Genomic DNA, 12,324 nt, shown 5'->3' on the forward strand with positions numbered 1-12,324 from the left:
CCATTTACCAATTTACTGAAATTGTCAGTATACTGATAATGTTTTCCTTTAATCCATATTTATAAAATGGTATGTATAAAGTTATGAGAAATTTTAAACACAGCTGAAGGCTGCTGGGTCATGTTTGTTAATTGGTTTATGAAGACAGGATGAAAACAGAATTTGAAATATTTGTGTCAGTCCAAAAATAAAATAAAATGAGATAAGATAAAATAAAATAAAGGGGGAGTGACTGGACATGCCATGGCCTAGACTGCAGAGCCCGGAAAGGGGATGAATGACAGGACAGAAAAGGAGAAGATATTAGGGGGAAGATGGATAGGGAACAAAGCCTGGGTGTGGGGTAGGTGGACCTGAGGAACGTTTAGGGAGGCCGTGGTGCAAGGGGGAGTCTGAAGATCCCAGAAGGACTTTACTTCCAACAGCTCTATTAGGTCCCACTCACTTAATCTATATAAACTTATAAATAGTCAAAAATAAGCAAATTTTGGTTGAGCTTCATAAATAGTTAAACAAGTTTTGATAAAACTGGTTAAGTTCGGATCATTGATCCCACTGTAAGGTGGTCATTGGAAATTGTTTCTGATACCAGATTTTGGTAAATGGCTTTACCACCACGTTGCAGGGTCCCACGTCGCATGGGCAGGTGTTGAGCAAAGTGCCATTGAGGCATTACACATGGCAGGCTCCGTTAGAGGAGAGGAGTCCGTCATATTCAGGAGAAAACTTCAGGAATAGCTCAACTAAGATGTGCTAAGTGGCAGAACACATACAGCAAAACACTAAAATGGTTGGGTAGGAAACTGTTCTTTTGTGCTTGGTAACAAGAGAACAGCTCCAGGAAGCATGCAGCCACCATTTTGCAGAATGATGAGGGCGAGGGTGATTCTGAGAATAAGCATATTCCCTTCATTTAATTGTAGTGGGTACAATGGGGCTTGGAATTCGACTAGACTTGACCATAACTGCTATCTTAAGTAATACAGAGTTTGCTCTACAGAGGAAAGGCTGTTTCTTTTCTTTCCCATATGACTGAGGAGGAATGCCCGCTGAATTCCCCTAAACGCCCACTGTGGTTGCTGAAAGTCAGAACTTGACGTGCAAATCTGAGCGTCCCCGCTAGGGGGCAGCAGCAGCTGTTCAAAAATCCTCACTGGCTGTTTTTCTGGGAATCCGTTCTGGCTCGCTCTTTGGCAGCCTCAAAGAAAGTCAGAACTTACGGGTCCCCTATAAAAATGGCCCAGCCTCGGTTCTTTTTCTGCCAAGAAGAGAAATTCTAAATATGTGTAATATTGGAAAGATTCTAAATGCATGCTTATAAATAGTTTGATTAGTCACTTATTATTCTTAAGCCGGAGGATAAGAAAAACATCAAAGTTATACTTTTCATGTTTCCAAATGCTGTTTACACAGGATGAGTTCATTGATGTGTATTTCAATTTCCCTAAAGACCTGGCAAATAATTGTTGTCTTGTGTCCACTCTTGAGATCGCCTAACCAAAGTTATCAGATATTAAAATAATGTGAACTTAATGTAAACATGTGGAGATAATTTCTTTGCACAAACAAATAACTTCCCTGAGAAGTGCATTTAATTAGGAAACTTTTCTAGCCTGACAACCTTTCTTTTGTATGGCTGACATGTTTTTGCTTGGCCAATGAACTTTGCTGATAGCAAATAAGAAGGTTCTTACCTACAAATATTACGTTTGCATGGATTTTTATTTTGAATAAGGAATGCTAGTTTTTAAAAGGCATATTTTATTTATATGCACAAATATACACATAAATGACCATTGAGATGATTTGTAGAAATATATTTATGGGCACAAAGGAGACTGAAATGTTATTGACCGAAGGAAGCAAGTAAAAATATAATATGAAGGCTTGTTCTTTTTTTTAAAGATTTTATTTATCAGAGAGAAGGAGAGAGAGAGAGAGAGAGAGAGGGCACACGGTGGGGGAGAGGCAGGGGGAGAGGAAGAGAGAGAACCTCAAGCAGACTCCCTGCTGAATGCAGAGCTCAACATGGGGCTTGATCTCACCACCCCAAGATCATCATCTGAGCTGAAACCAGGAGTCAGAACCTCAACTGACTGAACTATTCAGGCGCCTCAAGGCTGGTTCCTTTTTTTTCCCCACAAAGATTTTATTTATTTATTTATTTGTCAGAGAGAGGAAGAGAGAGAGAGCGAGAAAACACACGCAGGGGGAGTGGCAGGCAGAGGCAGAGAGAGAAGCAGGCTCCATGCCGAGCAAGGAGCCCGATGTGGGACTGGATCCTAGGACCCTGGGATCATGAGCTGAGCTGAAGGCAGCGGCTTAACCGACGGAGCCACCCAGGTGCCCCTCCTTTTTTGTGAAGTGCTTGAGTGTGTGTGTAAAGTCTGGGTGCGTATCACTGTATTACTAGACTGTAGCAATTTTCTTTCTTTTTAGTGCATCTTGAATTTCTGCTTCTTGACCATGGCCATGAGTTACAGTATAAAAAAGCAAAGAGAAGTTTGTAATTATAGCTTCATTGCAGACTTATTTTATTTGCATATTAGATCGATTCTTGAACCAATCAATATGATATGGTCTGTTCTACTTATCACTTTTGTTGCTTCTGACCCTTTTCTCCCCCCTATAACTCTCTTATTGTGGTGGTAGATAAATAAAATGCCAAGAGAACAAATAGAGTTCTTGATGACTCTCTCCTTGAGTTGTCCTGTGTCCTCATTGACCTGTCATTTTCTCCAGATTGTATATGCAAAGTGATCTGAAATCCTCAATGAATAACATTATGATGTTAGGTAGAGAGGTAGCCAATACCCAAGAATGCTTAGTACTATTTAGTTCTTAACACAAGCCTTTCTTTCTGGGAAAGCTCAGATTGTTTCAGGGAAATGTCCTCAAATCAATAGGATCTTTTAAGAAGTCTGTATGGGATTTTCTATTCAATTTCAGAAAAACAAAAAAAGGTAATAGAAATTTCACAGCGTTAGAGAGGGCTATAGAAGGGACATTACAGAGACAAACTAGCACATGTTATCTTGCATAGGTAAAATAAATGAATATTTAAATAACACTACATATGTTGTTCTGTACTCATCCCTTTTTAAATTAACTGAGTAGTAATCCTAAAAATGATAGCAATTGCTATGGGACTTTCTCAGCAAATGGCTAGAGTCTATGATCGAAGTATATTGGTTCTTTCAGCTCTTGAGATGATCCTAAAAGCTTAGTATATATTTTTTAAGATTTTATTTATTTATTTGAGAGAGAGCCCGAGCAGAGGGAAGGGGCAGAGGCAGAAGCAGACTCCCCACTAAGCAGGTATCCCGATGTGGGGTTCCATCCCAGGACCCTGGGATCATGACCTGAGCCAAAGGCAGATGCTTAACTGACTGAACCACCCAGATACCCGGGGTTGGTATATTTTTTAGAAACAGGTGAAGATAGTAAGACATAAGGAAACAGTAAAATTGCCCAAGGAAGGAAGTGGGATTTTACTAAAAGGAAGTTATGGAAAGGGAAGTAAGGGCTTTTCATCCCCATGCCATCTTATTTCAAATGTCATGCTTTCATGGATCATGTATTTCTAATACCTGTACCATGCACATTAGACAAGTTTGGGGCATCCATCTTACTTTCTAGAGCTTTGATTTGGAGGAATCTCATATTAAGTTCATAGAGGCTCCTAGTAAAATGATTTTTATGTAGAAATAATTTTCTGAAATACAAGGTAGAAAAGTTTTGAGCTGTTGGTATTGTTGTCTGAATGTCGTTCTTAGCAGACGTCAGTATTCCAAGGAAGGAAGTGGTAAACAGTTTCTCTCTTGGTTTTGTTGACCACGGAGCATCCCTCCAGGTGCGGTTCTGAGGGGCACAGTCGGTGAAGCCCCAGATTGCCTCCTCTTGTGGTCTGGGTCTTCTTGCTTGGCCTCCCAGCGTCCTGGGGTGGCCTTATCTCAACCAGCAGATTTCTTGCTTTTGTTAGTTTCTTCTACCTCCTACATAATAAGCGGTTGCCAGATTTATATTTCTAAAGCTAGGCTCCGGTTGTTTTTACTCTCCTGTTCATACCTAAACCTGACTTTCCGACCCTCCTTACGCTGAAATAATTCCAGATGGATGAAGGATTCATGTAGAAAAACTGAAAAACTACAAGATTAGTGGAAGGAAACACAGCTAATTTAAAATCCTATAGTGAGAAAATTTCTTCCGAGCAGAATGTCAAACGACAAAGCCATAAATAAAACTTTGGTAAATTTAACTAAATAAAATTGGAAAAAAAAAAAAAAAACTTACTGCAAGAAATAGCTTAAGCATAAACAAATTATGACAAGATTTATAGCCAGTGGCTGATTTCTATAATTAAAGACTCATTCAAATCCTGAAGCAAATAACCATGAGATCTTAGAAAAATGGACAAATGATATGAATGTGAACTTCCCTGACAAAGAAATAGAAACGTAGGTCACTAAAATATGAAAAGATCCTAAGCTTTAGTCAACATGTCAAAATTAGAGAAAAATAGAGATACTATTTTTCCATCCGCTGTTCTTTTAAAACAAAGGCATATAACATCCAATTTTGGGGAGCATGGAAAGAAACAAGTACGAAATGTATACTCTTGGTGGGTATGTAAATTTGACAAACTTTGGAAGAACAATGTGACACTGTCTGTCCAAACCAGGAAAGGTTTGACGGTTCATGTGACCTGCAGTTCCAAAGTTAAAAATTCCCTCTGAATATATTCATGCACTCCAAGAGAGTCATACAAGAATACTTATTATAGTATTGTTTGCACTAGTAAAAAAGAAAAAAATTGGAAGTGGTATGAATACCCATTATTTGGTGGCTGGTTACATAAGTAATGATAATTTATGGAGTGGGCTAAAAAAAAAAAAAATCCTTGGTGAACCTGTATTTTTTTTGTTTTGTTTTGTTTTATTTTGCTTTGTAAAAGCATGAAGTTCAAGGCATGTAAGTTGATTACATTCAAGTTCAAATCAATTCTTGTATTTTTTTCCTATGATGAACCTATAAAACCAGACCATTAGGAGAATGGGAATGAGGAAAGTCTGAGAGAGTAGAGACTCTCTTTTTCATTCATACCTTCCCGAGACCAGTGCATGTCTAATATGTGTGTGAAGAAATTAAAAAAAAAAAAAGAGAGAGAGAGAGAGTCAAAAAGAAAAAGAACAGAAAACACAAAACCATCCTGTATTTCTTACAGACCGGAACTAAACTCCTTATTTTGTTATTTTAAAGCACTTTGGGCTCTGACTCAAACCTGCCTTTTCTTTTTTTTTTTTTTAATTTTATTTTTTATAAACATATAATATATTTTTATCCCCAGGGGTACAGGTCTGTGAATCGCCAGGTTTACACACTTCACAACACTCACCATAGCACATACCCTCCCCAATGTCCATAACCCCACCCCCCAAACCCCCCTCCCCCCATCAACCCTCAGTTTGTATTGTGAGATTAAGAGTCACTTATGGTTTGTCTCCCTCCCAATCCCATCTTGTTTCATTTACTCTTCTCCTTTCTCATTATATTTTTTCCCACTGATTTCCCCGATCAGTTGAAATGTTGGCTTGGCACCACACAGATCTTGTCCTTCTGCTCTCCTCTCTGCTCCCCCAGCTTCGATGCCAGTGGCCCCTGCTAAAGTGACATCAGGGTTCAAGCCCACCCTTATCTCAACCAACAACTTTTGTCTCAGCCTCCATGGGCTGAAACCCCACCCCTCCCCCCGGGAGCTCATCTCTCCCACCTGTGAGCTAGCATCACCCCCGAGTTCAGTTCTGTTTTGACCCTCATCCCTTGGGCCTTGTGTTATATTCACGATGTCCTGCCGCCCGCCAGGGGCAAGAGCCTGGACGGAAGCAGGCCCCTGGGACTGCCGGACCTTGGCGCCCCTCCCCATCGTGCCTAGCACTGAGCCAGGCTCTGAAGTCAGCAATTCATGTCTGTGGCACGTGAGCCCTGTCTGCGGGCTTGACAGAGCATTGTGTCATTGAGCAGGGGCAGAGACAAGGAGAGCCACGTGTTGTGGTCACGAGTATACGTTTTTGGAGGACCAGGGAATGGTCGCTAGTCTGTGTTGGCAAGCATTGAACCCCCGGGGACTGGGAGGGCAGCAGGAAACGCAGGCTCGGGCTGCTTCACACCTAGCTCTTCTCAATCTGAGGTTGTGTGGGACCCCCGTCGGGTCCACATGGTAGAACTGGGGGGCCGTGCTGGGACGCAGGCACCCGTCTGGCCTCCTGGCTTTTTCTTCTCTTCCCAGAGTGCCACGCTCCCTCGCTCCCTCTTTCTTCCAAAGAACCTCATTGTTTATGAAGCTCCCAGTGAAAAAGGTTAAAGTCCAGCCATTCAGGTGTCATCTCATCATGTGCATAATCGGGGAGTTGCATTCTTGAGCCGCGGACCCCTTTTCAGAACCTGCCTAGTTGAGATGTCACTTTCCTGACAGTGAGGCACTTAGGCTCCCGGAGAAAATCACAGTGTGCTCCCCCCTTTCTCAAATTTTCCCTAACAATTAACGCCACACTAACTTGACACCCTCTTTCCTTGTTTGGCTTTGTAAACCCTGGTCCCTTTTTCTATTAATTCCAGACATTAATATTTTCTTTCACGCAACTGACGCCATTCACCCGTGAAACCGTTTGAACATTATGTAGCTGTCAAGATGCCTGGGGATTACCCAGTATGCTTTGCCTGTGAGAAAGTGACACCACCGAGGCCTAGTTTTGAGATGTTTATTTTGAGAGTACGCTGACAAGCATGAAGGCCCGATCCCAGAGTGGCAATTTCATTTAATTAAAGGCCTCTTTTTATTATAGTTTTCCCCTGCTTTATATATATATATATATATATATATATATATATATATCCGAATGATGGTTAAAGTCTGACTTGCCAGAGGTGTTCTCATGTACTATAAAAGTGGCGGGGGTGGGGGTTGCTCACTCACTAGTGACTACTGCACTGGATGGCTGTGAATGCATTCCTTTTTACTGTCCCGCTCAGAGCTGCCAGCAAACACTGGGCGTGTGCGTGTGTGTCCCTGTGTGTCCAAGTCTTTAAAGACTGCCGGGGGCTTCGGTCCCCGTGTTGCCAAACTTATAATGTGAGAGTCGAATATGTATGTTTGTACGTGTATGGTTTCATTTCTTCATCTTAGAGCTGGAAGACTTGCCATACCCGAAGGCTACCGTCCAGATTATACCTTGGGTCGCCCATGAAGGCTTCTAAACAATGTGTTTGATCCTGCTTTCTAGGGAAATCCCTTTCTGGTAAAGTAGTTGGGGAAGGGATCGTATTTGGGTTCAGTCATTTTTAATACAGCAGCTAAATAGAAATCAACCCCCCCCCCCAAAAAAAAAAAACCCAAAACAAAAAACAGAACTAACGAAAATAAAAGCTTAAGGTAATGAAGGATGGGTATTAATGACTTGGTAAAGGTTTGCAGCCGAGCAGCCTAATTATTTTTTGAGATAATATCTTTCGCTACTTTGGCTTGACTCTATAGCAGGAATTCACGTCTGTAAATGTATGGGACCTGTGCTGGGCACCGTCTGTGGCACCTGGGGTGTATGTCAGAGAATATATGTTGGTCTTTGTGTACTTATTCATCATTGTTTCACAGTCCATTATAATAGTCTAACTCCTCAAATGATATTTTTCCTGTCTTTGTGGTGTTACTGGCTGGCCTTCAGGTCTCTCCTCACCGATTGTTCATTCATTTGAACCATCCCCGGGGTGTTCAGACACAAGTGTGTCCCAAATATGGTGACATACTTAGAGCCATGCACAGACATGCACAACAGAGAATTCACAGCGTGTGTTCACAGCCGGCCCCCTCCCCCAAACCAATCTGGAAGTAGGGAGGAGGGTTCGTCATGCGCCCTTCTTTCTGCTTGGGATATCGTAGCTGGAAGGACATGACTCATTCTTCTCGGCGTCTGTTTCAAAGCTCCCCGGGGAGGAGCTGGGCGGGCCAGGGGTGTCGGCCCTGAGGCCAGCTGAGGGCCTGGCTGGGGTGGCGTTCAGCTGGCCAGGGGTGAGACAATGTTCACCGGCTTTGCTGCAGGTGCAGGAGGCTGTGAAGAATGGCAACTTTGTCATTTTAATCTCTCTGCCCCCTGGTTCCAGTCTTCGTCCTGTGGCCCCATCTTTTGAGCCAGTGTGTCCCAGAGATTGATTTATTTATTATGATTATATCTGAAAGTACAGAGTTCTGTTGAGTCAGCCGTCTGGCCAAGTGTTTGAAAATGGTTTCTTTCCCTTTTTCAGGGACTTGCTGCCCTTCTTGGGAGGGGTGGGCTTCTCCTCAGGACTCCTGACACCGTCGGCTGGTGCTGGTGAATTTTGTTTCTGGAATTTTTGTGGGTGGTGTAGTGATGAAATACTCAGAAGGAAACCAAACAGAAAAAGCTCAAGGAGCCCATTTGTATTCTATCACGAAAGGCAAAGAAGAATCAGTCTTTTACCCCAAATTGTTTCATTTTTCTCTCCTCTCCACCTCTGGGGCTTTCAATCCCTGCACAGGGAGACATTTGTCCTAGGTGCGCTCCGTGAAATGCTTTGAGCCAAGGGGAGTGTGGAAAGACTCTTTACTTAATGGAGATCCTGGGCTTTAACGTGTATTTTTAAAACCTGTCTTGCTCTCTTTTTTTCTTTTAAAGGCACAAGTGATCCCTATGTGAAATTTAAGCTGAACGGGAAGACGCTGTACAAAAGTAAAGTCATATATAAGAACTTGAACCCAGTTTGGGATGAGATAGTTGTCCTCCCCATTCAGAGCCTTGATCAAAAGCTCCGTGTGAAGGTAATCACAGATGGCTTTCAAATCTGCTCTTTGGTTAAACACATTGATTTCTCAGCAATCTTTGCCCCCTTAAAAAGATCACGTCTCCCAATTCTTTTATTATTATTAAGCTCTGGGTGAAAAATATTAGTGTGGAAGGAATTATTTATACCCTTCATTGAAACTGTATGTTTTTCTCAGATCAGTGGTATATACTCCGCAGAAAATCAGAGTGGAAATAATATCTCCATTGATTGTATTTAAAGTTATTGCACGTGGAAGAATTATTACAGCTGGGGTAGTGGCGACAAGTAGGAAAGCCTTTCTCATTAGGAATAACTTTATACTTAATAGAGCTTTAAGCTACCGGTTGTAAGCATCAATTGCTCTAACATCTGGGTTAAAACTGCATGAGTTGAGTGCAGGATAGGATTGCTACAGAATCTTTAGCAAATTTCTATTTAATTGGCAGATCTGCTCACCGTGGAAAATACTAAATTTTAATGAGACACCATTTAAACTACAGAGAGCAGTCCACTGTGCGTAACATTTTAATGCACATGAATCCTGCCTTAAGAGTATTTTCTGCTGTTATTTTGGCTGTGGTAGGCAAAAATGGGCAAGTTTGAATAATCTTTGTTCTCACCATCGGCTTGGCCTAATGCCTCAACTGAATGATGCAAATTATTTTTTAGATCTAGAAGACTGAATTCAAAATCCCCAGCCTGTCGCATTTATTAATAGTTCAATAAATTCGGTTGGTTTACCTTATTAATGTGTGTTACTGACCCCTTCCCTCTTTGTAGGTATATGACCGAGATTTAACTACATCTGATTTCATGGGTTCTGCCTTTGTCGTTCTCAGAGATCTTGAGCTTAACAGGTATTGTATTTTTACCTTCTAATTGTGATTTTTGAATTTTAGAGGGAACTCAAGATAACGTTGAATGGCATGTGTTTAGATTTAAATGAAAAAAAAATCTGAATAAATGACAGCATGCTTTGAAATGTGAATTTTTCTATGATTTTAGCTTTTATTTCCCGAGTGTATGAGTCAGACACTTAGTCTTCCACAGCGTGTTCCAAAATGTGTATGGGATTTTGAACTGTTAATATGCAGGTTCATTAACCTACCTAACCTAAAAATAAGACAAGTATTTAAATTTTATTTGGGCAGTAAGAGAAAAGAATCCATTAACCAACTGTTGAATTAGGCAATGCCAAACAGCTCCCCTACTTTGAAGATGGTTGGGTTATTTTTACTGAATATGTGCTTTTTAAAACTGGTATGTCACTCTTACTCCAAGGTAGGAGACTTTTTCTGTAAGCTCTCCATGCATTGTGAGATTATATAGTAACTGCCCATAAGTGCTAACGTTATTCATTGTTTTTTGCTTGTAGAACGACTGAACATATTTTAAAATTGGAAGATCCAAACAGTTTAGAAGAGGACATGGGGGTGATTGTGTTAAATTTGAGCCTAGTTGTAAAACAGGGTGATTTCAAGAGACATGTAAGTTTGACCCTTTTGTTCTTTTCAAAATTCTTCACTGCGATTGTCCTTTAATAACTGGGTTACCAGATGGCTGGCATTTTTTGTGATTATTTTTGGAGGGAAACATATTAATTGTATCAAGATGTAAAGTACTATCTGTGGTTCTATGCACACTTTATTTTGGAATTCTGGAAAGAAAATTCTTTAAGGAATGATCTCTACTTTGGCTAAGGATGTGGATGTTGCTATTATTAAAATGCATATGCTTTTCCTAAGTGGTAAGATTTCCATTAACTATTTTCTTAGGTACTGGACGACTTAGACATTATTCAGTTATGCAAAGCAGTTCCCAGGATTTAATTATTACACTGTAAATTATTAAGGTGATCAAATATGTATTTGTAGCATTCCAGTTTATTTTGTTTTCTTTCAGCTACCACATTTTCTGTTGAGAGTACTTTCGGGAAGACATAAATTTTAATATCCTCTGATCTATTATCACACGGATGTTTCTAGTTAATGCACGGCCTATTGAAGATCTCTCTAACACCAACAAAGCATTGGATTTTATGACGATTTGACTGGGAGTGTGTTCTTATGAGCAGATCTGTGACTACAAATCATAACCTAGTTTTATATGCAGGGGTCAGGCCTTGGAATTCCAACAATTAAAATAAGAACAAAAAGCATCTTTGATCGTAACTTATTTGAAAGGTGTTTCTAAAGCCAACTAAAATATCTACTTGGAAAAGGACTAGAATTTGTTCAAATTTAAGCATGTTTAGACTCTGGTATGAAAATCTGAAATTAGGCCTCCAGTACTACTTCTTGAATTCAGTCAATGGGGTCAATTGAGGAGAATACACTTGATTTTGACATCACCTTTGCTTTTAGTTGTAATTTATTTTCATGGTGAAAATCAGGACTGATTTACTAGTAAACTCAAAGAAAATAGAGAGGGGTAGCAAAGCTGAACAGTGATTTTTTTTTTTTTTTTTTTTTTTTTTTTTTTTTTAGTTACCAGAAAGTCAACTCAGTCGTTGCTATTTTTAATTTGAATTCTTTACTTATGAGCGTTTAGTTGACAGTAACTGGGGGAAAAAGAAAAACCCTCCCATTTATTAATTTTTTAGAGAAATAGTCCTTTGAAAACTGGAAACCTCAATAAAGCTGGGATTGTGGTGTTAAAGTGTCTTAAATTGATGTTGAGCATACACTTTTTTTTTTTTTTCCTATCCAACATAGTGAAGGAGGGTTTTCTTTCGCTTCTCTCAGCCTGGACAGTATAGCTATTAGATTCAGTGTCAGGGTGTGTGGCCAGTGACTGGTTCCTTGAGCTGGACGCCACACTAAAATAACAGGCCGTGTAAATAAGTACCATTGGCCCCATCATCGAGCAATTGCTACCTGATACGTGCTGAAAATTTTCTTACATATGCAAGTGGGGCTCGGGAAGTTGGATAATTTCTCATGGAAGCAGCTGCCTAGGTATTCCTGTTGTGAATGTTTCTGTAGCAGATTGGATTATGCCTAGGGCCCTTAACATATATTTAGATATTGCCAAAATTTGGAATTTTAAAATAACGCCATTTTAGTTCAAATGCATTTCAAATTGCAGAGATATTAATATGAGGTGTTGCCTGAATGTGCTTTTGTCAAACATCTCAAAGAAAAACTTTTCAGAGTCCTGAAAGGAGCCATACTTTTCATGTTACTGAGTTTAGCCCTTTTTCCTCCTTGACCCCCTCCCTCCCTCCCCCACTTCTTTTCAAGAGTTTGCCAGACTCTGTATCTGCTCACTCCTGCATTTTCTCATTTTCTTTGTTCTTTGCTTGTCTGGTAGAGGTCTAGGGCACAATATATTTCTTGTGTATATATTTTATGGGGCATTATAATACAGAAAACCCTGCTTGCCTCATTTGTTCTGATCAGTAGTTTTATTTATCTGTTTATGTACTTGGTCAAAGTGTCCCCAAGCAAGGAATCCGGTATCTGGGGCCGTGTGTGGTTGGTTATTCAG

At 40.4% G+C, this 12,324-nt stretch overlaps 1 protein-coding gene across 3 annotated transcripts in view; it reads left to right on the forward strand.

Annotated features, from left to right (window-relative positions):
* Positions 1-12,324, forward strand: part of MCTP2 (multiple C2 and transmembrane domain containing 2) — a 242,419-nt gene that overhangs the window by 87,113 nt on the left and 142,982 nt on the right. For all 3 annotated transcript variants that reach the window (XM_047737123.1, XM_047737124.1, XM_047737121.1), the window contains 3 exons: positions 8,688-8,830; positions 9,616-9,692; positions 10,211-10,322. In XM_047737123.1, the coding sequence (XP_047593079.1) occupies positions 8,688-8,830; positions 9,616-9,692; positions 10,211-10,322 (332 nt within the window). The remainder of the gene's footprint in view (positions 1-8,687; positions 8,831-9,615; positions 9,693-10,210; positions 10,323-12,324) is intronic.

The sequence above is a fragment of the Lutra lutra genome, chromosome 7 (assembly GCF_902655055.1).
Source record: "Lutra lutra chromosome 7, mLutLut1.2, whole genome shotgun sequence".
NCBI classification, from domain to species: Eukaryota; Metazoa; Chordata; class Mammalia; order Carnivora; family Mustelidae; genus Lutra; species Lutra lutra.